This window comes from Ceratotherium simum, chromosome 10 (assembly GCF_057802395.1).
Source record: "Ceratotherium simum simum isolate JZ-2026a chromosome 10, ASM5780239v1, whole genome shotgun sequence".
Lineage (NCBI taxonomy): Eukaryota > Metazoa > Chordata > Mammalia > Perissodactyla > Rhinocerotidae > Ceratotherium > Ceratotherium simum.
The window spans coordinates 68608561-68630788 of NC_141909.1; the positions used below are offsets into that span (position 1 = coordinate 68608561).

The window sequence follows — 22228 nt, forward strand, 5'->3', positions numbered from 1 at the left end:
TAAGAAACCACCAGCATTTCAAGGCCCCATGTTCTCATGTTCTCAGTAATGGGTAAAGCAATGGGTACTGATCCAATTTTAACAGACAATTGGAAGACCTTCAACATTGCCAATCACATCATCCATGCTGCAATGGATACCTTAAAGCCTGAATTTAGCAATTCATGTTGGACAAACCTATGGAAAGAGTATGCAAACTGCATTGTTTAGGGGCCCAGGTGGGAGGTTGGTGATGGCTTCATTAACACTCTCAAGGAAGAATTTAAAAATTAACTGAGGACCCTCAGGGAACATTGCCCAAAGAAGAGATCCAGCAGTGGTTCTCAATTAGGGGCAATATGCCGTCCAGGGGACATTTGGCAATGTGTGGAGACATTTTTGGCTGTCACAACCAGGGAAGTGCTACTGGCATCTAGTGAGTAGAAACCAGGGATGCAACTAGCAAGTGGCACTAAACAATGCAGTTGACATGCGGGAAGAAGGAAAGACCGAGGTCAGTGTCAGGAAATGAAGATCTGGTGGAACAAGACACAGCAGCTTTTCTTGCCTTGTATCTGGAGGCCTCCCTCTCTTTCTCCTTTCCCCCAGGACTGAAACTCGACACTGCGCCATGAGCCAACTCGGACCACGTGGATGAGGACACTCGGGGGTTGACAGAAAATAAGATAGGGGGAACCTGGGTTACCAGGCAACCTCCTAGAGCAAAACCACCCACCCACCCGGACCTTCATGTAACTCTCAACTGTTCTATAGGGGAAATTAACTTTTATTTGACTGTTAGGAAAAAGGAAAGTATTTGGAAAAGAAAATCACCCGTGCTATTCAAACAGTAAATCTGAGTGGTGACTCTTGGGAAGTTAGTATGGAAAATCCCAGCACCATAAAGCCTTCAGCAGATGTTATGTAAAGGTTCGACTCTCAGCCGGTGAGTGCCTCCAGAGCTGCTTCGTGTTAGTTTCACAGCGAGCAGCCACACGGTGTGGGAACACGTGTGCGCCATCTGGAGTGCTTAGCTGGGTGTTTTGAAAGTTGTGACGGGCCAGTCTAGGTGCTGGGTTTAGACACACGCAATTATATTTTTAGAAAGTACTTTAAAAATCTCAATTTCTGAGACTTTACTTTGCAGCTAATCCACTCCAACCATGCCTTTCCCTCCAGCTCGGTCTGCTACATACTTTATTTTTTAAAAACTGTTTTAGAATGTTTTGCTCTTGACTGCTTTTATTCCAGACATGCTACATATACAACTTAGAGAAGTAACACAGGTTCCAAACCCCACAGCCGGTAGGGATGGGAGTTTCACTGTAGTGTCGGGCTTGACTCAGAATCCAGTTGGTGCAGACATGAGAGGATGGGCCTCAGTCCTTATTGAGCATGCAACTGGAGAGATACAGGCTGACCCTTTCTGTGAGGAGCCTTCATTTGGATTTTCCTATAATGCTTCTGTGAAGTGTGAAAATCATTATGTTTCTATAGGAAGTAAACTTGAGTCGTCGATCATAGCAGGATGCTCTGTGTAGCTCACCCATGCTGACAAGCTGGAGGCTAATCAGGTGGTGAAAGCTTCAAAAACTGTGAGACAGAAGGTGGTGAATCCCCAGGCACCGGAAGCTGGACAACCACTTATGGAGACAGGAGGAAAGGGTATCTGGGAATCAAGGAGAGAGTTGATTTGGTAACCATTGATAACGTTGATATTCTCGGAGGGTTCCTTCCAACTCAGAGAATATGAAGATGTAAGAGCAACTTGTTGGAGAGTTGGAGAGCCAGAATTGCAAGTTCTCTCTTTTGGTCATTGAGGCTTATGCTGTATTTATGAAAAGGCTCTAGAACTCAATGTGCTTCCTGACGCTCTTTTGCATGTAGCCACCGAGAGGAATATTATTCCATTTGGTTGCATTGTACCTTTGCCAAGTTAAGGGGAAGTTTGTCTTTATATTCAGGATAGGGAAGAAAACACAAAGCATCTACTGCTCATGATGGATTCTTCTAGATGAACTTGCCAATCTCCTTAGCAGTTCAGAACAACTAAATTTAGAGCAGACATCAGTTGAGAGGCCTCTGCCTGAGAGTGTTTTTATTCTGGCTGGTTTTAAAAAGAGATTAGAGGAGTAAAAACATTCCTTGTTTAAAGAGTATTCCCTAGCCAGCATGCAGTATGTCACTAAGACTGTCTAGACACTTGGGGGACTTCACTTTTGCCCTGGTCAAGATACTCCAGAAGGTACAAATAGGCCCCTTTGAATACATGAATGTCCCTTCTGTGTGAGCTCAGGTGAGCTTGTGGTGCCTGTGGTGGAGTTCTGTAATCGTTTCTATTCTTTAGCACCTTCCATAACACTTCAGCCTACCTACCAACTGTTTCTGAGTGGGGGAGAATCTGCGTAAGTGGAGGTTCTCCTGCCATTGGGAATGTGGCCAAAGAATGTATTCCTTCTCTAGTCTCTACCCTATAAATCTGCATCTGGCTTGTCTCTCTAAATCTGTCCATTGCAGAATCCCCATTTCTTGAGTTGGGGTCCAGGGTGAAGGTGAAAAATGTTTTAACTTTTATCTTACCAAATCTTGAGAACATCTGTCAAGCTAATGTTAGTACAGACCCTAAGGAGAACAATGTTTTCCCCCTCCCAGAACTATAAATATAGGGACTTTCTAAAGCAAGGATTTAATCAAACCTTGCTTGCTTGCTTGCTATGGGAGACTTCAGAGTCATGAGAGAACCAATTAATGTGTTTGATCTGATTTTCTATACTTTGGGTAGCTGCAGTCTTCAGTAGCAAGAGAAATTATATCCTGAAGCTTCCTTCAAGTGGCTTGCCTACTGTCCTTCAGTGTCATCTTCCGTAAGGTGTGTCTTGGTTGTCCAGTATCTCCAGAGCCAGAAGAAATGCAGCTTTCTTAGAGAATTGGTCAATAAAATACAAGGGTGCCAAAAATATCAGAATGAAGTGATTGCCCCCAAAGGCAAATGCCCCCACAAGAGAGGGAGAATGGAGGGTACGGTTTTCTTCCTTGCTAGAGGCTGTGAAAATATCCTTTGTGAGAACAAATGAAGTCTTCTACTTTACTGACCATTTAGATCATATTATTCACAATGTTTCTAAGTTGTGGTTTTAAGCTGACAAAGATTTCGGCATTCTCTCTAGTAATTAAGCATTTGTCCTTCTTCACTACATTTTTCATCATTATAAAATACCATTCCCATTTAAATTAATTAAAACGCTTAAAATCTAAACACTAATGGCAAAGATCGTTGGAGTCTTTTGTGTTTTTTTCCCAATTTATAGCTTGGCATTGCAATTTTCTTCAATTGGTTTTATTTTGACCCTAGAAAAAAAACAGTTACTATAATTGTTTTGTTTCTGTTTCTGTTATTCAACCCTAGCCTTTTAGAATTGTTCTAATCCCCTATATGATTTAGGAAGCTTCATTTTTATGCAGAAGGTAAATGATACAAGATTTGTAATATTTGTAATTATCTTTCAGATGCCATGATCCCCCAAGCTGTTACTTCACTCTAAGTCCACTTCTGAGAATTCATTGTTTCTGTTTTTTCTAATGCAATAAGCATCTTGATAGAATTGTAGATTTAGTATCTAGATTTTTAATTTAATGTTGATATGAGAACTGGTTGTTTGCCCTCCTTCCCACCATGCACCATCATTCACTTGTCTGCCCCTGACCGTAGGCACTGATAGAAAATTTCCAGCCTTTCTTCACAATGGAACAGTTTGCTTAGGCATCAGATCCTGGGGTGGTGAGGAAGCCAACCAATCCAAGAGACTTGGATTCTGATGCAAGTTATTTAGCCCCTCTGAGACTCAGTTTCCTCATCTGTGACATGAGAGATTGGGTTAGTTCAGTGACTAGTAAGAGTTCACATAAGTAGTAACAGGATCAATAGCAATCTGGGTCAATATTTATTGAGCAGCTATTACATGTTTTTTTGTTTGTTTGTTTGTTTTGTGAGGAAGACTGGCCCTGAGCTAACATCTGCCAATCCTCTTCTTTTTGCTGAGGAAGACTGGCCCTGGGCTAACATCCATGCCCATCTTCCTCCACTTTATATGGGATGCCGCCACAGCATGGCTTGACAGGCAGTGCGTCGGTGCACGCCCAGGATCCGAACTGGCAAACACCCCGGGCCGCCGCAGTGGAGCGCGGGCACTTAACCGCTTCCGCCACTGTCCCAGCCCCTATTACATGTTTTTTAATATGCCCCCAATGGAGTAGGGGGTGGGGAGGCAGACTAATAAATGAATACTTTTTATAGATGAATAATATGGTGAGAACTAAGTTCAAGAGAAGCAAGAGAAGCTATAGAAGCATAGCGCAAGCCCACTTCTTTTCAACACTTCGAAAATCAGATAAAATGCCTACATTTGCTCTGATAGGACTGAGCTGCCTAACTAAAATACCTAATTTCTTTCTGGTAGCTGGAAAAATGTCAACTTAGCGTGGTAAGATTGGTTCTATTATGCTAATCCAGAGCCCTGGTTGAGCCATAAGTAGTAATTCTGGCGCCTGTGGCAAACAGCATGCGACAAACCCTCAAATCAACTTTTTAATTCATGTTGCGGCTCGCAGATGGGTGTTTTTACCAATGTGCACCATCTGGTAGCTTTCTATTTTAACTATTCATTCCTGCTAACTAGATACGGAATTCTTTAAATTATTATTTTAGATTTATGTGACCTCTAAACATTCCTGACCTAGGACAAAAAGTCCTCATCATCCTGCCCTCATTTTGTTCCTGATTTTGATTTAAAATGAGAAACGTATTATTACTTAAAGCAATTTGTTTCATAAACCAACATTTTTTCAAACATGAGGTCCATGAAATAAAAATTAGCAAAAAAGAGCCCTTGCTGGTTAAAGACTCTGTACTCCACTCCCAGGTGGTCAGTATCTCGAGTTCCAAAAGTTTGTCTGTTCTCCATCGTGCCTACAGTGCTCAGTGCTTGGCGCATAGTGGGCACTTGATAAGAATTTAATTGGAAGCATGCCAATGGACCAGGAACAATACAGCAATCCAATTTGGTTGCTAATATATTTCCAAAAGGCTAGGCCCATGTCCAAAGGCTAGGACAAACTCCAGGATATTGTGTGGACAGAGCCTTGAGCTAATTGGATGTCCTCTTCATATGTTCCAAAGATCTGATTTGCAAATTAAAACTTCCACAGACACACCCTCGGGTATTAGCACCCCATGTGAATGGTCCTTGTGGTTCCTATCATATCTTCTGAGGTTATTGTGTTATGTTCCTTGCTTACGTCTATTTTTTAATGTTTGCTGTTATGTCTAAATGTGTAGATTTTTTCCTTTTTTTTAAGAAGGGCCATCTGAGGAAGGCCAGAACAGCCAACAGTGGCCCAAGTAACGGTCCAGGAAGCCTGGGCAGGCTTGGTAATGCTGTGATTCATTTTCTCTCTGCTTTTGGCTATGAAGCCCCAAATACTAATGTCTCAAGGCAGAATTTCCTTCCTCTCCTTTTTGCCCCCAACAGTTCAATTCATAAGGCTTCCAGGAGGCACTCTCCACTATCTCCTATTTCTAGTCTTGTAACATTTATATTTCATATACACTTATGTTCCTTTTTTACTAAACAGTATGAACTACATTGTTGGTTTGGAAAAAATAGGAAAAGATGTTTATATAAAGCCATTCAGAATGTATAATGGAACGAAACATGTTTTGACCTTAGAAAATTAGAAATTACATGGATAGGGAAGAAAAAATTCACAAAGTCAGGCATCAGAATTAGATCTGGAATTATTATGATTTCTTTGTGACTAAAGTATAAAATGGTAAAAAAAAAATGCATAATGGAAAAGTTAGTAGGTTAGGCTTCAATTTTAAACTACTGTACTTAAAAAGAATACCATATTTAAAGGGCTAATGTTTTTCAACAACTGTCTACAACGATAAATATTTGTAATATTATAGACAGAGGGATAAAATTTTAATATAGAATGCATTCTTACAAACCAATAAGAAAAAGAATATCCCAATTGCAAATGGCCAAAAATAAATTGCAAAAGAAGAAATACAAATGGCTAATAAATATATGGGAAAAAATATACAACGTTTTTGGCCATGAAACCAATTCATATCTAAAACAATGAAGTCCAATATTTGTTTAGAAACTAGCAAAGATTTTCTGGAAAAATAATACCTAACCTGAGTGAGGGGTCAGGCCAATGACCACTCTAAGGCTCTGATGAAAGTACAATTTTGGTCTGCCTAGCTGGAGGGCAGTTTGTGAAAAGCTTTTCAAAAGTGCTTCTCTCTAGACAGCCCAGTCTCACTTTATTCAGCAAATATTTTTGAGCACCTACAATGTGTCCCATAGTTTCCAGTTCATAGAAACTAAACTTCAAGTTCTAGGGACTAAATCTATCCTAAAGAAATAATCAGATAACTGCATACTCATTTACAATGGTATTATTGAGTAATTATTTGTAATAGTGAAATATTGAACGTAAGTTAAATGTCCAATAGTAGGAATTTGGTTGAGTAAACTATGGTACTGTATGGTGCCGTAAAATGTTCTACAACCGTTAAATGACAGAGTAAAAATGCTCACAATATTTTGTGATGTAAAAAGGGCTGGTAATAGATTAATATGTACAGACTAATCCCAATGTTGTTTAAATATGTAAATAAGTAGAAAAAATTCTAGAAGTTTGTATACCACCCTCCAAAAAAAAAGTATCATTTGATGTGTTTTTTGTTGCTGTTGTGTTTTCTTTTTTGTGCTTGAGGAAGATTTGCCCTGAGCTAACGTCTGTGCCAATCTTCCTCTATTTTGTATGTCACCGCCACAGTATGGCTGCTGACAAGTGGCATAGATCCATGCCCGGGAACCAAACCCAGGCCACTGAAGTGGAGCACACCAAACTTAAGCACTAGGCCACAGGGCTGGCCCCTTGATGGGTTTTTTAGATATTCTTTATCTTTTTCTATCCGCGATGGACATTGATTATCATTACAAGCATAAAAATATTTTTTAATTACTAAAAGTGGTTTCTTAAAGCCCAGAAATAAAACCACACCTATACGGACAGCTAATTTTCGACAGAGGAGCTAAGAACATACAATGGAGAAAGGAAAGTCTCTTCAATAAATGGTGTTTGGAAAACTGGACAGCCACATGCAAAAGAATGATAGTGGACCATCTGCTATCGCCGTTCACAAAAATTAACTCAAAATGGATCAAAGACCTGAAGGTGAGACCTGAAACTATAAAACTCATAGAAGAAAATCTAGGCAACACACTATTTGACATTGGTCATAAAGGAATCTTTTCAGATGACATGCCTACCCAGACTAGGGAAACTAAAGAAAAAAAAAACAGATGGGACTTTATCAGATTGAAGAGCTTCTACAAGACAAACAAAACCAGAATCAAGATGAACAGACAACCCACCAGCTGGGAGAGAATATTTGCAAAACATAAATCTGACAAGGGGTTGATCTCCATGATATATAAAGAACTCACACAACTAAACAACAAAAAAACAAACAACCCGATCAAAAAATGGGCAGAGGAAATGAACGGACACTTCTCCAAAGAAGATATACAGATGGCCAATAGGCACATGAAAAGATGTTCAACATCACTAATCATCAGGGAAATGCAAATCTAAACAACACTAAGATATCACCTCACGCCCGTAGGAATGGCTATAATCACCAAGACAAAAAACAACAAATGTTGGAGAGGATGTGGAGAAACAGGAACCCTCATACACAGCTGGTGGGGATGCAAACTGGTGCAGCCTCTATGGAAAATGGTATGGAGATTCCTCAAAGAATTAAAAATAGAGATGCCCTATGATCCAGCTATCCCACTACTGGAAATCTATCCAACCAACCTGAAATCAACAATCCAAAGAGGCTTATGCACCCCTACGTTCATTGCGGCATTATTCACTATAGCCAAGAAGTGGAAGCAACCTAAGTGTCCCTCGACTGACGATTGGATCAAGAAAATGTGGTATATATATACAATGGAATACTACTCAGCCATTAAAAAAAACAAAATCGTCCCATTTGCAACAACATGGATGGGCCTGGAGGGTATTATGTTAAGTGAAGTAAGCCAGAAAGAGAAAGACAAACACTGTATGATCTCACTCATATGTGGAATATAAACCAACACATGGACAGAGAAAACTGTATTCTGGTTACCAGGGGCAATGGGGGTGGGGGGTGGGCACAAGGGGTGAAGGGAGACATATGTATGGTGATGGACAAACAAAAATTTACAACCCAAAATTTCACAATGTTAAAAACTGTTAAAACTCAATAAAAAAATAAATAAATGAATGAATGAATAAATTAAATAAATAAATAAATCAATAAAGTGGTTTCTTAAGAACAACATGTGTGGTTTTGCACAACATCGTAATTGGTCAGTGTAGCTCACTAAGAGAGGAATAAAAAGGTCTTTGCTATTTAAGATGTTTAGTGTTGAATTTAATGAACACAAATACCAAGGCTTTAAATTTAATGAAAGCAAAGCTGTTTCTCATCCTCAAGCCAAGAACCATTTTACAGGCCATTGTGTGGTGGCACAGCCTCAAACCGTGCCCTTGTAACAGGGTAAAGTCACCTTGTCACCGATTTTACTTCTTCTGAGCGCACACTGTCATTTCCCACTCATGGTAAAGACCCACAGCTGTCACTATAAGGACTCCCAAGAGCAATAAACCCAGACCTGATGGGTGGAATCTTTCATGATGAGTGGAATCTTCCATCACCACGTCTCGGTTTATGAGGTTGCCTTTTCCTCTAACATTTTTCTTGGAAGAAAGAAAAATCTATCCCAAAAGAGACACATATACACAAATAACTCAAAGGGTGGGTGGAGAGAAACACCACAAAAGCACCTCTTTACCAGCCTATTACTCCCAATCTATCCAAAATCTTATTGTAAAGGAGGTAAACTAGAAGGCTTGGAGTATTATTTATCTACTTTGATGTCTAAGACTCCCACTATGCCCTTTCTGGTTGTTTTCTTGGTTCCCTTGTTATAGACGAGCACTGGGCTGGCAGGAAGGGGGTGTGACTGAGGATGGCCATATATTTCTATTTCCAGGTTTATTGTGCATTTGCTCATTTCTGTTTCACTTAGTTCCTTTTCTGGGGTTTTGTCCTGTTCCCTTACTTGGAACGTATTCCTTTGCCTCCTCATTTTGCCTCTTTCCCTGTGTTTGTGTCTGTGTATTAGGTAGGTCAGCTATGTGTGTGCCATGACCCTCTAATGATGTGTGGTTGTTCTTTCTCCAGAATGTCGAGTGGTGAAGTCTACTTCCTACACCAAAATAGCTTCATCATCCCGCAGGAGCACCACCAAGAGCCCAGGACCTTCCAGGCGCAGCAAATCCCCTGCATCAACCAGCTCAGGTAAAGCAGCAAAGGAGGCTGAAGAAGCTGCCTTGTTCTGACGCATGATGAGCAGACGGTGTGTGAAGCCTGGAGCGTGAGGTTTCAAGATAGTGTAGATTCCGGTTTATAATTTTAGAACATGTTAGAGTGGTGGAACAGATTTGCCAGAGTCTGGCGTGTTGGCTGTAAGAAAAAACATTGAGCTCGGGAAAACTAACTTAGTGAAGATTCAAGAAATCCAGATTTTCCCACAAATATATACTACCGACTTATATCATTCTACCACACAATTTAATTTTTCAGGCTAAGGCCCCTCAACTCCAGAAGTCTCTGTTAAAGTATTTATTCTACATGGGACTGACTTGTGAAGAGTATCCAGTGTATTTGCTGAACCTTAGTTTAACACGCCTTCTACTCTGGCCCCAGCGTGGGCACAGAGCTGAAAGCAGTGAGAATGAGAGCCTGGGGCAGGGAGAGCTGCAGTGACTCTGGGCCTGTGTGCTGTTTCTCAGGGGCTCTAGTGCTGGTGTGGGAGCAGGATGTGTGCTCGCAAGACCACCATCTCAGCCCTGCCTTTTCCTTCCTTGGTCTTAAAAGTGACATAAATCAGTTAGAAGGTGTTTTGGGGTTTTTTTTTTCCCGTCTCAGGTGTAAGGTCTATTTCACTATTGAAGGGAATTATTTATTAAATGATATAAACTGTTGAATGGGAATTACTAAATGATACACACATCAAAGTGATTGTCACCTGATTTCCTGAAGACAGAGAAGCTCTTATAAGTAGGGACAGAAATCTTTAGGGCCTACACACAGGCCTTCTTTACTCAACAGTGTGAGCCCAGAGGGATGTGAACCGATTTCTAGACTGGGCTACAAGTCCTGCCTTCACCACCACTGGCTAGCTCTTATACCACTGTATCAATTATAACTTCCATATTTAAAAATGGAACTGCTACAATCTGTTTTTCCTAATAAAAAGTAAAACTGATACCTCCAAAGTGAGTCTTGGGAGATGGAACTCTTAGGCTGGATAGCTGGAGCCCCAGCCCAACTTGGTTCTGTAAGAGGCACCTTCCCCTTGGGCTTTATTGATTCCTGATCTTCCCTAGACAGATCTCCAAAGACCTTCTTCTTCTTTGACACTCACTCTGAGGGTGGTGACATAGGCTGCCACGGCCCCCTTCCCACCGCGTGGCCTATGTCATAACCAGTGAGGGAGTAAGTCTCAGAGCACGGCTGGCACTTGAGGTGCAGCTTGTTTGCCCTGCCTAGTTTAGGGGTGAACTGAGCACTCCTCCCTTAATATGACATAGCCAACCCCTATTGGGTAGAACACTAGAATAAAACTTTGCTAAAGGGAAAGGTATTGAGACTCAAAATTTAAAGTGCATGAGAGTCATTTGGGAACTTGGTAAAGTTCATCATCCTGACTGCCTCCCCCCACCCTGATTCTGACTAAGGCCATAAACCTGTGTTTTAGCAAGTATTCCAGGCAATTCTGACCTGATAGTCTATGGCCCACATTTAGAGAAATAGGGGGTGAAGGAAGTGGTTCCCAAAGTGTGGTCCCTGGACCAGCAGTGTCACCATCACCTGGCCATGTTAGAAATGCAAAGTCTTGAGCCCCTCCCCAGACCCACTGAATCAGAAACTCTGGAGCTAGGGCCCTGCAGTCTGGGTTTTCACAAGCCCTCCAGGTAATTCTGATGCTCACATAAGTTTGAGAGCCACTAAATTACAGATAACAGAAGAGGAATAAATATGGGAAGTCCCATTTGAGTCTGGATAATCCGGGATGAAAGATCTGACTTGCTCATCTCCATTTATTGGCATGACAGAGACGACTCCCTTTCTACCTCCCTGCTTGCCTCCAAGTGACAATGTCCATCTTTAACCCTTGCAACCCAAAGCAGACCTCTAGATGCCTTGAAGTGTAGGCCAAGAGAGCAGGGAGCAAAGGAGAGTGCCAGACACTGGCTACTTTTACTACTTCCTTACAATGGCCTGTCTTCAGAGAACCAGACACCTGGGAGAAGAGAGAATTTCTGTCTGAAGATCATCCCTTCCCTGGAAACTGATGTTGGGGAAAGTCTCTCCCTTCAAGAGCGACACCACCTACACACAGAGATGGGGACCTCCACAAAGTGACAGAGTGATGCTGGAATTGCTGCTTGTCAAACCCCCCTGGGAGACCTTAGCTTGTTCATTAGCCAGCTGACAGGTTAAAACTGAGCCCTTTGGAGGATGTTCAGCCTTGACCAAAGAATATTTCTCATTTACTCTGAGCAAACCTGGGCTGTAGGATGAATTCGCATGGGGCAGAAAGGGAGAAAGAGGTCCTGGGCCTAGCCAGCCTGTTGCCCCTAAAATCTTGGCTATTTAGTACAATCATGGAAGGATATGAAGAAGAAGAAGGTCCACATTAACTGAAACTACTAAAAAAATCGATGTTAAAAAACAAAATTAGTCCCCAATCCAAACCAACTTTGACATTGACAAATTTTACTTAATCTTTCCTCTCTTCTTCCTCTTAGTATATGCCATGAATTTTAAAATATCAGGTGTAGTGGGGGGAAATATCTAATAATGGGTGATTAGCCAAATTCTTATGTCTTTTACAGAATGGATATTTCAAGAGACTCAGTATGCACTATCGCTATTAACTTTTTGTTGTTGTTGTTTTTACAAGGTTTTGTTTTTAAGAGCTATAGGCAGTTAGATGCTTCTGAGTTTGGGAATTTCTTTTCTTTTTGTCCCCATAAGTCAAGGGAGGTAGGGGATAGATCAGATTATTGTGCACATGTCAAAGAATGGAATCTTGAGGCCTGGAGCAGTGACTGTCTTCTGCTAAGCTTTCCACTACAGATGCAACAAAAGTGTCCCCACACTTTCTATCTGTCTGATGTGGCAGCCAAGATTGCACGGGTGAATACAGGAGGAAAACATAGAGAATTTTTGCAACTCAGAAATAACCTTGTATATAGTGAGGAGCCTGTTTTACTCCAAAAAAGAATCTAAAATTTGAGTCACACACAAAAAAAGAATCATGAATCTAATCTTAAAAAGATAATTAGGGGGGCTGGCCCAGTGGCGTAGCAGTTACGTTCGCGTGTTCTGCTTCGGCGGCCCGGGTGTGGACCTACTCACCACTCATCGAGCCATGCTGAGGCAGCATCACACACAGAGGAACCAGAAGGACCTACAACTAAGATATACAACTATGTACTGGGGCTTTGGGGAGAAAAAAGAAAAAGAGGAAGATTGACAACAGATATTAGCTGAAGGCCAATCTTCCTCAAAAAAAAAATAATAATTATGAATAAAGGAAATTATTTCGCTTTAGAATTAACTAGTAACATAGTCACTATTCAGCATCTCTAAGATTATATAACTCTTATAATATATTTAATTATAATCTTATAAATATAGATGAATAGATCATTTACCAAAAGTAATTTCGGAAACTCAAAAAAGCAGACGGGCAAATGTATTAAATGTGTTTATATTTGTCATTGCCAACATTTGGAACTATTCCTTGTAGAAGTTTAAAATGGATAGGACACATACCTCAAAATCAATAGATTGCTTCAAACAAGTGTTTCTATTTTCTGTTGTTTCCCTGAAGCCCTTTTCAACTCTAGTTGAAACCTGGTTGATTTAACCAGCACTAACTTGGAATTCATGATAGGTAAGCCATGCCAAGTAGTATCATTTCTGTAAAGAAAGTGGAATCTGAATCCATTCTAAAATCAGTATGTTCTTGAAAAATTAACATTTCATTCAAGGTGTCTTTAACTTCTAGATCAAAATTAATTAAATGGTACTGATCATGTATTGTTTAATGTGACTCTTTTATGCATATACAATTTTCAACTTCCTGCATTTTGATCTAGAAGATATGCCATACAACCATTTCTTGGTTATATGCAACTTATAATATGCAATGACTGTCCCTTTGTTCTGACTTGCTACCAAATCTTACCACCTTCCTCTGGATGATTCTAATTTAGAGAGCATTTACAGAGCAGCAATACCCAGTTGCAAATGTGTGGATTATGCCAGTGACCCCAAGACCACTCTCTTTCCCTGGGACCTGAGCCCAGGGTTTAGGAAGTCCAGTGGTATTTCCATTTCTTTTCAGGCAAGTGTGGCTGTTGGATGTCAAGGAGCCCTTGCCTCGGGCCCCTCCACTACACTAGCCCAGACTCCTGTCTCTACCCAAGTATGGCTCTTGAAACCAGTGGAAAGGAGCAGTGGATTATCTCTATATTGGTGTATCACCATTTTCTTAAAATAACCTGCTTAGTGTTTTTCATAAATCATAAAGATTGGAATGTGAATAATTTTACTTTCGTACCTCTTAAGCATTGATGTTGCCCCAAACCCAGTCACCACCATGAACCTGACTTTTTAACATTAAAGGATCTTTGTTTTTCCCCCTAAAATATTAACTTAAAGGTTGAAATGATTTTACTTTAGTTTTTTAATTTCTACTTCCAGTATTCCTACATTAATAGGAATTATACAGAGATTGGAGCACAGGGTAAAGTTAATATTTGCTCAGTTTTCGTGCCCTGCTGATGTTTAGAATAATATTATTAACTTATATTTAAATGAAACGTCAGAGTTTACATAGGACTCTTATCTCTTTGATCTTTTTTGATCTTCCCAACAATCTCCCAACAACAAGCAAGACAAGATATAAATAATACAGTCTGTTTTCAGAAATGAGGAAGTAGAGACGGGGCTGAGAGCACTGCTTTGCCCAGTGTCACAGAGTTACTAGTGACAGCTCAGGGCTGGCACTTGGGGCTTCCAGTGCTCCAGACACAACAGGCTGGCAATCCTTGATATCTATTTCTTCACCTCTGCTTATTAAAGTTTTGATCTCCAGGAAATAACTAAGGCAGTACCTGGTTTAAGATTGCAATTTACAACATCATAACACTTTGCAACAGAAGCCTAAGTATTAGCCCAGTATTAGTCCAGCATCCCAGGAGGTGAAATGATTCACCCCAACTTCTTGATGTCTGTCAGTGGTACACAGAAACTTTCCTTTGTAAGCCAGTGTTAGAACAAGAATGAGAATCTTCTATAAATCTTCTCTTTGTCCCTTACCCATTCCTCTTCTTGGGACTAAAAGAAGTTAGCGGTGATTTATTAACATAAGGTGTTCATTTACACATTCGGAAATATCAAGTGCAGGCCTGCTAATGTCAGGCATTTGCTGGGCGCTAATAATGCAGAGATGAAAGAAACAGCCCCTACTCTCAAGAAGCATACAGGTCAAGACCCCAAAATAATTTATAGATAGCATAATTCACATACTTGTTGAATTATGATTAGTCTCCATAACAGAAAGGGTCCAACAAAGGTAATTGGATCTAGAAAAAAAGAAACCAGAAGCCTTAATAATACACAGGGAGAATAATGAGACCCCAGACAATTGTGTGCCAGGCACTGAATGTGGTATCACTAGGAACTGGGAAAAACGGTTTTCAGTTGCTTCTTAAAGAAACAAGAATACATGAGAGCTTCATAAAGAGTGTTTAATATGGGTTGAATTTTTATTCATGTGTGTCTGCCTTTGGAACACAGACATCTCATAAAATGTGTAGTTTAAAAGTGAAATTCTTTTAAACGAATTCCTTTATCTGCACAGAGAAGAAAACAAAATATCTCCCAAAATAAGAGTATAATATACACTAATTCAATTTCCGTAAGAGTGGATAAAGTTTAGTTTTGCTTTATATTGTTTTCTTAGTATTAAAAGTATAAGAAAAATATATTTACCTATCTTGAATTTTCATTGTTGCAATCCTCCTTAAAACTTACAGACTTCAAAATTTTGACCTCTTCTTGGATCCCTTAGAAGAATTTTGCGATCTTTTGTTTGTTTGTTGTAGAGTTTTTTTTTGTTTTTTTTTTTGTGTGTGAGGAAGATCAGCCCTGAGCTAACATCCATGCCAATCGTCCTCTTTTTTTGCTGAGGAAGACTGGCCCTGAGCTAAAATCCGTGCCGATCTTCCTCCACGTTATGTGGGACGCCGCCACAGCATGGCCTGACAAGCGGTGCATCGCTGCGCCCCCGGGATCCGAACCCGGGCTGCCAGCAGCGGAGAGCGCGCACTTAACTGCTACACCACGGGGCCGGCCCCAGTTTTAGAGTTTTTAGTCACATTTAGATGGATGACCAATCTTTTCTCATAGAATGTCACCCTCTATTTAGAATCTCTGTCTATAGAAGCCATGGCAGACATAACTGAGTCCCCAGTGGGTGCCTTCCACTTATCCATTCAGGCATGAACTGATGCACTTTCTTGTCCTCCAGAAGCTTACAGTCTAAGGTAGAAACACTCCTGACAACCATTCATTCATTCAGTGTGCATTGAGAACCCACCATGGACCAGCAATGCTGGGTGCTGGAGATGCAAGAGTAGACCTTTGAAAGAGGGAAAACCTGGATGCCTTAGTTAATGACCTTGTGTCATGAGCAAAGCACCATTCCATGCTCCCTGGGCTTAAAACTTACTTATATGTCACTCTGGAAATCCTGAAGTCTTTTTATTTATGCTATTCAAATTTTACTTCTTTACAGTTATATGAAATATTGTATGCAACATATGCAGACAAGACAAGAATCAAAGCTGGGGAAGTGAAGAGAATTTTAATCATCTTACCAGTCCAATTTGTCAATTTTTTTTTATTTATATCAAACATCTTCAAAGGCAAATCACTAGCTATTAATTTTTAGCTGAATCTTTTCCTTTAGTGTAGAGATTTCAGCCTTATACATTCTATGGAGGATCTTTTCTGCTTTGGGGTTCCAAGGGAATTGTTGAAAACATAATGCACCAAGAAAATCGTGAGGGCTGGTGATTCATCCCTTGTGTTTTTAGAATTCTTTGCTGCATATAAAGCTCAATCCTCCTTCCATTCTCTTTCCCTGTACCCATCACCTCCCCCTAGTGCTCACCCTCAGTATCTCCAAAGATACTCTTCAAAGCTTTGAACCCTTATCTTGACCCACTGTCTATGTGGAGGCAGCACCCCACATCAACTGCTTTTATAAACTCCTCACTGTTAATGCCCCATGTTAATTAAATAAATATTTCCTGAGCATATCTACTGTGTTCCGCATGTATTAGGTCCCAAGGATACAAAGATGATTGAACCACAGTTCTTATCTTCAGGTTGGGAGACAAACATATTTACCACCGACTGTAATCGTGTGATAAGTGCCGTGATAGCCCAGAGGAAGAAGGGGTTAAATCTCATTGATGGAGTCAGAGAACGCTTCCAAGAGAGGAGGACTCATAAATTGAGACTTGAAGGGTCCTGCCAGGATAAGAAGGGCCAGGGCGGCATGACCACCTGAGAAAACAGTGTGGGTTAAAGCATAAATGCATGCAAGTATATGGCATGTTTAAGGAACAGTTGCTAGTCCAATGAAAATAAATGATAGAGTCTAGGAAAGGGTTGGAGAAGATGGTGGTGGCCCCATTGGTTGTGGTCAGATTCCACAGGGCCATGAAGGCCTGATTTTGATGTAGGTATTAGGGTGTGAAAGGGGTTTTTTAGTAAGGCCATGATTTGATTTTTATTTGAATTTTAAAAGTAATGATGCAGTGTTAGAGAGGATGGCTACACATGAGGAGCTAAGGGCCAGGAAGGCTCCAGAAGGCCGCTGCAGTCATCCTGGAAAGAAACTATCAGGACAGAATTTAAACAGCAATGTTGGGAATGGGGGAGACTTCGAAAGGAAAATGAAACCAGAAATTTAACTGGATATGAGGCCAAAGGAAGAGGGAGGAATCAGAGATGCGGAGCAGGTTTGTCAATTGAGTAGGAGCGGTAGGGAATGAGTTCCATTTTGGACATGTGGAGTGTGAGATGCTTCAGAAACATCAGTAGGCAATTAGGAATATGTAACTGTGTTCAAGTTAGATTTCAGCTAACAATGTGTATTTGGCAGACCCTGGCATATAGTAGTAATTTACATAATAGAAATGTAAGATACCTTTCCCCCCAACCCAACAAGAGATTTGTAGAGTAAAGATGCAAATGGAAACATGGGGAACATGTGCAATTACCAGAGTACATCAGAAGAGGAGAGAACAATGAGAGGGCAGTGACAGAAGACAGAAAGTTTCAAGATGGAGGAAGAGGCCAGAAATGTTCCATATTAAGAAGTCAAGTAGCGTGAGAACCAAAAGGAGGTCATAGGATTTGGCAGCGAGGACACCACTGGTGACCTGGGAAAGGTCCATTTAAGGGGGCAAGACCAGACTGCAGTGGAACATTCTCTAGGCGTGTTGTCCCTGGTGTCATTCTGGGACTGCTCTAGAGCAGACTCGCAGGCTTAACTCTGAGGGGAGGTGGTGCTGCAAAACCTGGTTGGGTCGGGGCAGAGCCCTTCAGTCGCATGACCCTCATCCACCCTGATCCTTGGTGCCCTAAGCACCTCATTCCCTTGTAACCACAGCCTGTTCTGGGATCCCAGCTGACACATTTTCACAGTTTTAAGTCAAAGGACTCCAGATGATCCTGCTTTATTCTTGAATTAAAAATCTGTTTCCTTTTACCTGGAAATCATTTTTGACTCTTTCTTTCCCCTCCCCTTCCATATTCAGTTTGTCACCAGTCTTCCTGGCTCCTCCTTTGCAATGCTGTTGTAGGAACACTGATATCAGACTTGTTGCTGTTGCTTATCGTCTGCCAAGTAAAGTTTGAACTCCTTATTTTCAGATGGAGAACTGTCTTGCTTTGGCCACAGTCTTCCTTTCCAGTCATATCTCCCATGTCTTCTCTGGATTTGTCCTCCATCCTATAAACTAATTTAAATTTCCACCAGATACCCTTTGGGCTTTTCCACCTTGTACCTTTATTGCTATCACTTGGCCTAGAAGCCTTCCTCTGTCACTTCAGCTGTCTAAAACACACACACCCAACTCAGCGCAGCTGTCTTCTGTGAAACGTTCCCTGATCACCTCACTGTTCAGGGTCTTCCCCATCTCCACAATCCTGGGACAGTTGACTTGGCTCTCAGTCTACAGGTGACATGTTGTATCGTCGTACTAGGCTGCAAAGTTTCTGAGAGCAGGAGTTCTTTACACATTCTACAGTGCTTCCAAGTTCATGGTAACTCTGGGTAAATGTTGACAGGATGAGTGAATTGGGAAATGCTAGGAGCTGTTCAAGTTGCCTAGGTTTCCTGAGGTTCGAGGGCTTTTGGTAAATATTTATTAAAAAATTAATTGTTAGAGCTATATCCCTTTCTCAATTCCCACTTTTCGCCTGACCTCCCTGCTTCCCATTATTCCCAGTAGATAGTCCCTTTCAACTGGATCCATTGTCTCGGGTTAAGAAGAGAATGTAGACAAATGGAGAAAATAAAGGTTCCACCTCACCTCTGAGGTGAGCACCTATGAAGACAGAATAGGGAAAAAGCATCTTTTCCCAGGAGTCCCCCTGCCCCCATTCGATAATTGTCTGTTTTTTCTCTTTGCCTCAGTTGACTCCATCTGCTTTTTCTTTCTTTCTTTTTCTTCTCAATAATGTGGCAAGCAATGGAAAGGGCTAAGAAAAGAGACTGTAGAGTATTTACAGCTTCCTCTGTGATCAGGGAATGGGGGAAGGTCTAAGGCCAGCAGCTAGATCTCCCGGCAACCTGCCTGAATTGGCCCCCTCTGAACACGCAGATGGACACCCAAGTATACGCAAACGCTCCCTCCTCTCATCCCTGCAGTACAGCGTCACGGATAAATGAGCCACCTTCACTGCAGAAAGAAGATGGGGAAACGGCAAGGTGGATTTTCATCTCCAAAAAGTCACTCACCTTGTAATTAGATCATCTTGCTTGGAGATTGCTCTCATTTGAGGACCAGTTTGGGACATTTAAACATTTAGCTTTCACTTGATGTCTGAGACTTTTAAGAATGAAACTGTAAAGACAAGAAACCCTTTACATTCGCAAAAGGGTTGCTATATTAAAATGCACACGAGCTAAAGTCATTTAAAAGGAGCAATGATGGGTTGGCCCTGTGGTGTAGTGGTTAAGTGCATGCGCTCCACTGCTGGCGGCCCAGGTTCGGATCCCGGGCGTGCACCGACACCCCGCTTATCAGGCCGTGCTGTGGCGGCCTCCCATATAAAGTGGAGGAAGATGGGCACAGATGTTAGCTCAGGGCCAGTGTTCCTCAGCAAAAAAGAGGAGAGTTGTCATAGATGTTAGCTCAGGGCTGATCTTCCTCACACACACACACAAAAAAAGGGAGCAACGAATTAATAAACTTGGCCAAGTAGTTCCAAATTCTAGAATTTTTTGTAACTTTCATATTCAATTACAAGTTTTTGGGAGACAGGGACCAATGGACAGAGTCAGGCGCATGGTGAGTATACACTATATGATTATGGAACCCTGAATTCATGGCTCCAGTGAGTAAATAGAGTAAGATCATCTATCTAAAATGATGAAGGGAAAGGTGAGGCTGGATCCTTCATGAGGAGTAATGTCCTGTGACTGACTCATGCTGTTGTGTCTCTGACAGGCTTACGTGATGGCAAGTTGAAAAGAAGAGAGGGGAGTGGATGAGGGACGAAGGAAGTCAGCTCTGCAGATTTCTTCCCTGGCCCTTAGGGGGCCAGTTATGTAATGGATCATCATGGGATCTGAATAATCTAGCCTAAAGTTTAGCACTTCTCCTTTAGGAGGTAGCAAGCAGGGCAAGTGATACAGGATTTAAAGAAAATGTACCCAGACAGATCTGAGCAAAGGAAACCAGAACTGGACATAAGACAGTGGATTTGAAAGTACTTTAGTATTCAGAGTTTAATGAGTTCAGATTGAAATAATTAATTGTTAGATCTGCTTGGCCACTTAAAAACAACCATGTTAGGTTCGATTTTCCCCATTCAAGATAAAGAATTGTTTAATCAAGTCCTCTGTAAAGTAACGCCATTTGTTAGTTGAATTTTAATAAGTTCTATTAAATAGGTGACAAAGCCCTTTTTGTTGGCACTCAGGAACTTCTGGTATTACAGGATAAAAAACAGCTGAACTCAATACATGTGCCAAACTTACCTATGAAATAAAATTGTTTATTCCAGCAGTGATTCCACAGTAAGGTGTGCAATGTTTTCTGGATGTCAAGAACCATTTTGAGAAGTTGCTAATGCTTTTTAGGTGGCAGAGAGGAAGAGTCTGAACAGAGCCCTGATCGTAAGAATACCAGTCGTTCCCGACTTTCAAGCAGGCTGTGTTCCGAAAATGTCTGATTGTAGATGACTTGTTTGGCAGCTTTATATTTCCAGAGAGATGGCAACACAAGTAGAAGCCTTGAGCCCAGTGGCTTTAAGTAAAGGAGGCAGGGGGCTGGCCTGTTAAGTTCGCAAGTTCTGCTTCGGGGGCCCGGGGTTCACTGGTTCGGATCCTGGGTGCAGACCTACTCACCACTCATCAAGCCGTGCTGAGGCAGCATCCCACATAGAAGAGCTACAATTCTACGACTGTGATACACGACTGTGTACTGGGGCTATGGGGAGAAAAAAGAAAAAGAGGAAGATTTGGCAACAGATGTTAGCACAGGGCCAATCTTCCTCAAAGGGAAAAGACAAGTTCAGTGGTGGCTCTCTGCAGGTCAGGGCTGATGGTGGGGGCCATTGTTTAATTTCACTTTAAAAAAATAAATAAAAAATAAAGGAGGCAGGTCTGAGCGCCCCAGTGACCGAGAGAGAAACCTAGACGTCCTTAGCCCTGTGGACAGAAGACCAGAGTCCTGGACGTGTCCTGAGATGCCTGGACAGGCACTCATGGGAAAAGTGTGCAGTTCTTTGAGTAAGACAGAAATGAGATCCAGTGCTGGTGCTGCCACCTTATAGCTGTTTGTCTTTGGGGAAGTTACTTCTCTGAACCTCATTTTCCTCGTCTGAAATAGGAAAAATTACACCAACCTACAATGCAGAATTTTTATTTTATTTTTTTACAGGTTAGGTGTATCAAGGCACAGACAGTGCAGAATTGATGTCACATAAGATGCTTCAGTTCATCATGTCCAAACTCTCTGTGTCCTTCCAAACCTGCTCTCTTTCCAGCCTTAATCCTCTTCAACCAATCAATTACCACTTCCTGTAGTTTTCTCTCTTCAGTCTCTCTGGAATGTTTCCATTGACCTCCACCCCCACTGCACTACCCTAGACTCAGACACTCTATCTCTCTGACCACAGGACCCTTACATTTGCCATGCTCTTTCCTCCCTAGACATTCTCCTAAGGGATATCCTTGCACACATTATCGTTCTCCTCTAATCCATTCTTGTCAGAGTGAGAGAGATCTTGAGAGCTTTTTAAAATGCAAATCTGATCCCCTGGCTCCTGCTTAAAATCATTCAATAGCTTTTCATTGCTCTTTGAATAAAAACCAAGCTCCTTAACATGAATTTTGAAGCCCTGCATTATGCGACCCTTGCCTACTCCTCCATCCTCATTCGTAAGGCTCTTTCCCTCCAACTCCACTTATCTGCTACACTAACTTATTTAGGTCTCCTCAGTGCACCACTTGCTCCCTCCTGCACACCCAGCCATGAAACAGCTCATCTGCTCATCTTGGAACACTTTTCCTTCATTGTGCCCTTCCCTCCTCCACCTGGTGATCTCCTACTAATACTTAGGTTCTGGCTCCCTTACCTGTTACCCTCTCTGTAGGGTGTAGGCCAACTTTGACCCCATAAGTTGTTAGGATTCCAATAGCAACACCCAATAGTTCCCTTCTCTAAATATTTTATCATGATTACTAGTTTAGTTATCTGATTTCCCTGCAGGCTATAAGGCTGGTGT

At 41.4% G+C, this 22228-nt stretch overlaps 1 protein-coding gene across 5 annotated transcripts in view; it reads left to right on the forward strand.

Annotated features, from left to right (window-relative positions):
* DCLK1 (doublecortin like kinase 1) overlaps positions 1-22228 on the forward strand; it is a 361089-nt gene that overhangs the window by 254191 nt on the left and 84670 nt on the right. For all 5 annotated transcript variants that reach the window (XM_087436199.1, XM_087436195.1, XM_087436196.1 and 2 more), the window contains exon 5: positions 9296-9412. In XM_087436199.1, coding sequence (XP_087292325.1) covers positions 9296-9412 — 117 coding nt within the window. The remainder of the gene's footprint in view (positions 1-9295; positions 9413-22228) is intronic.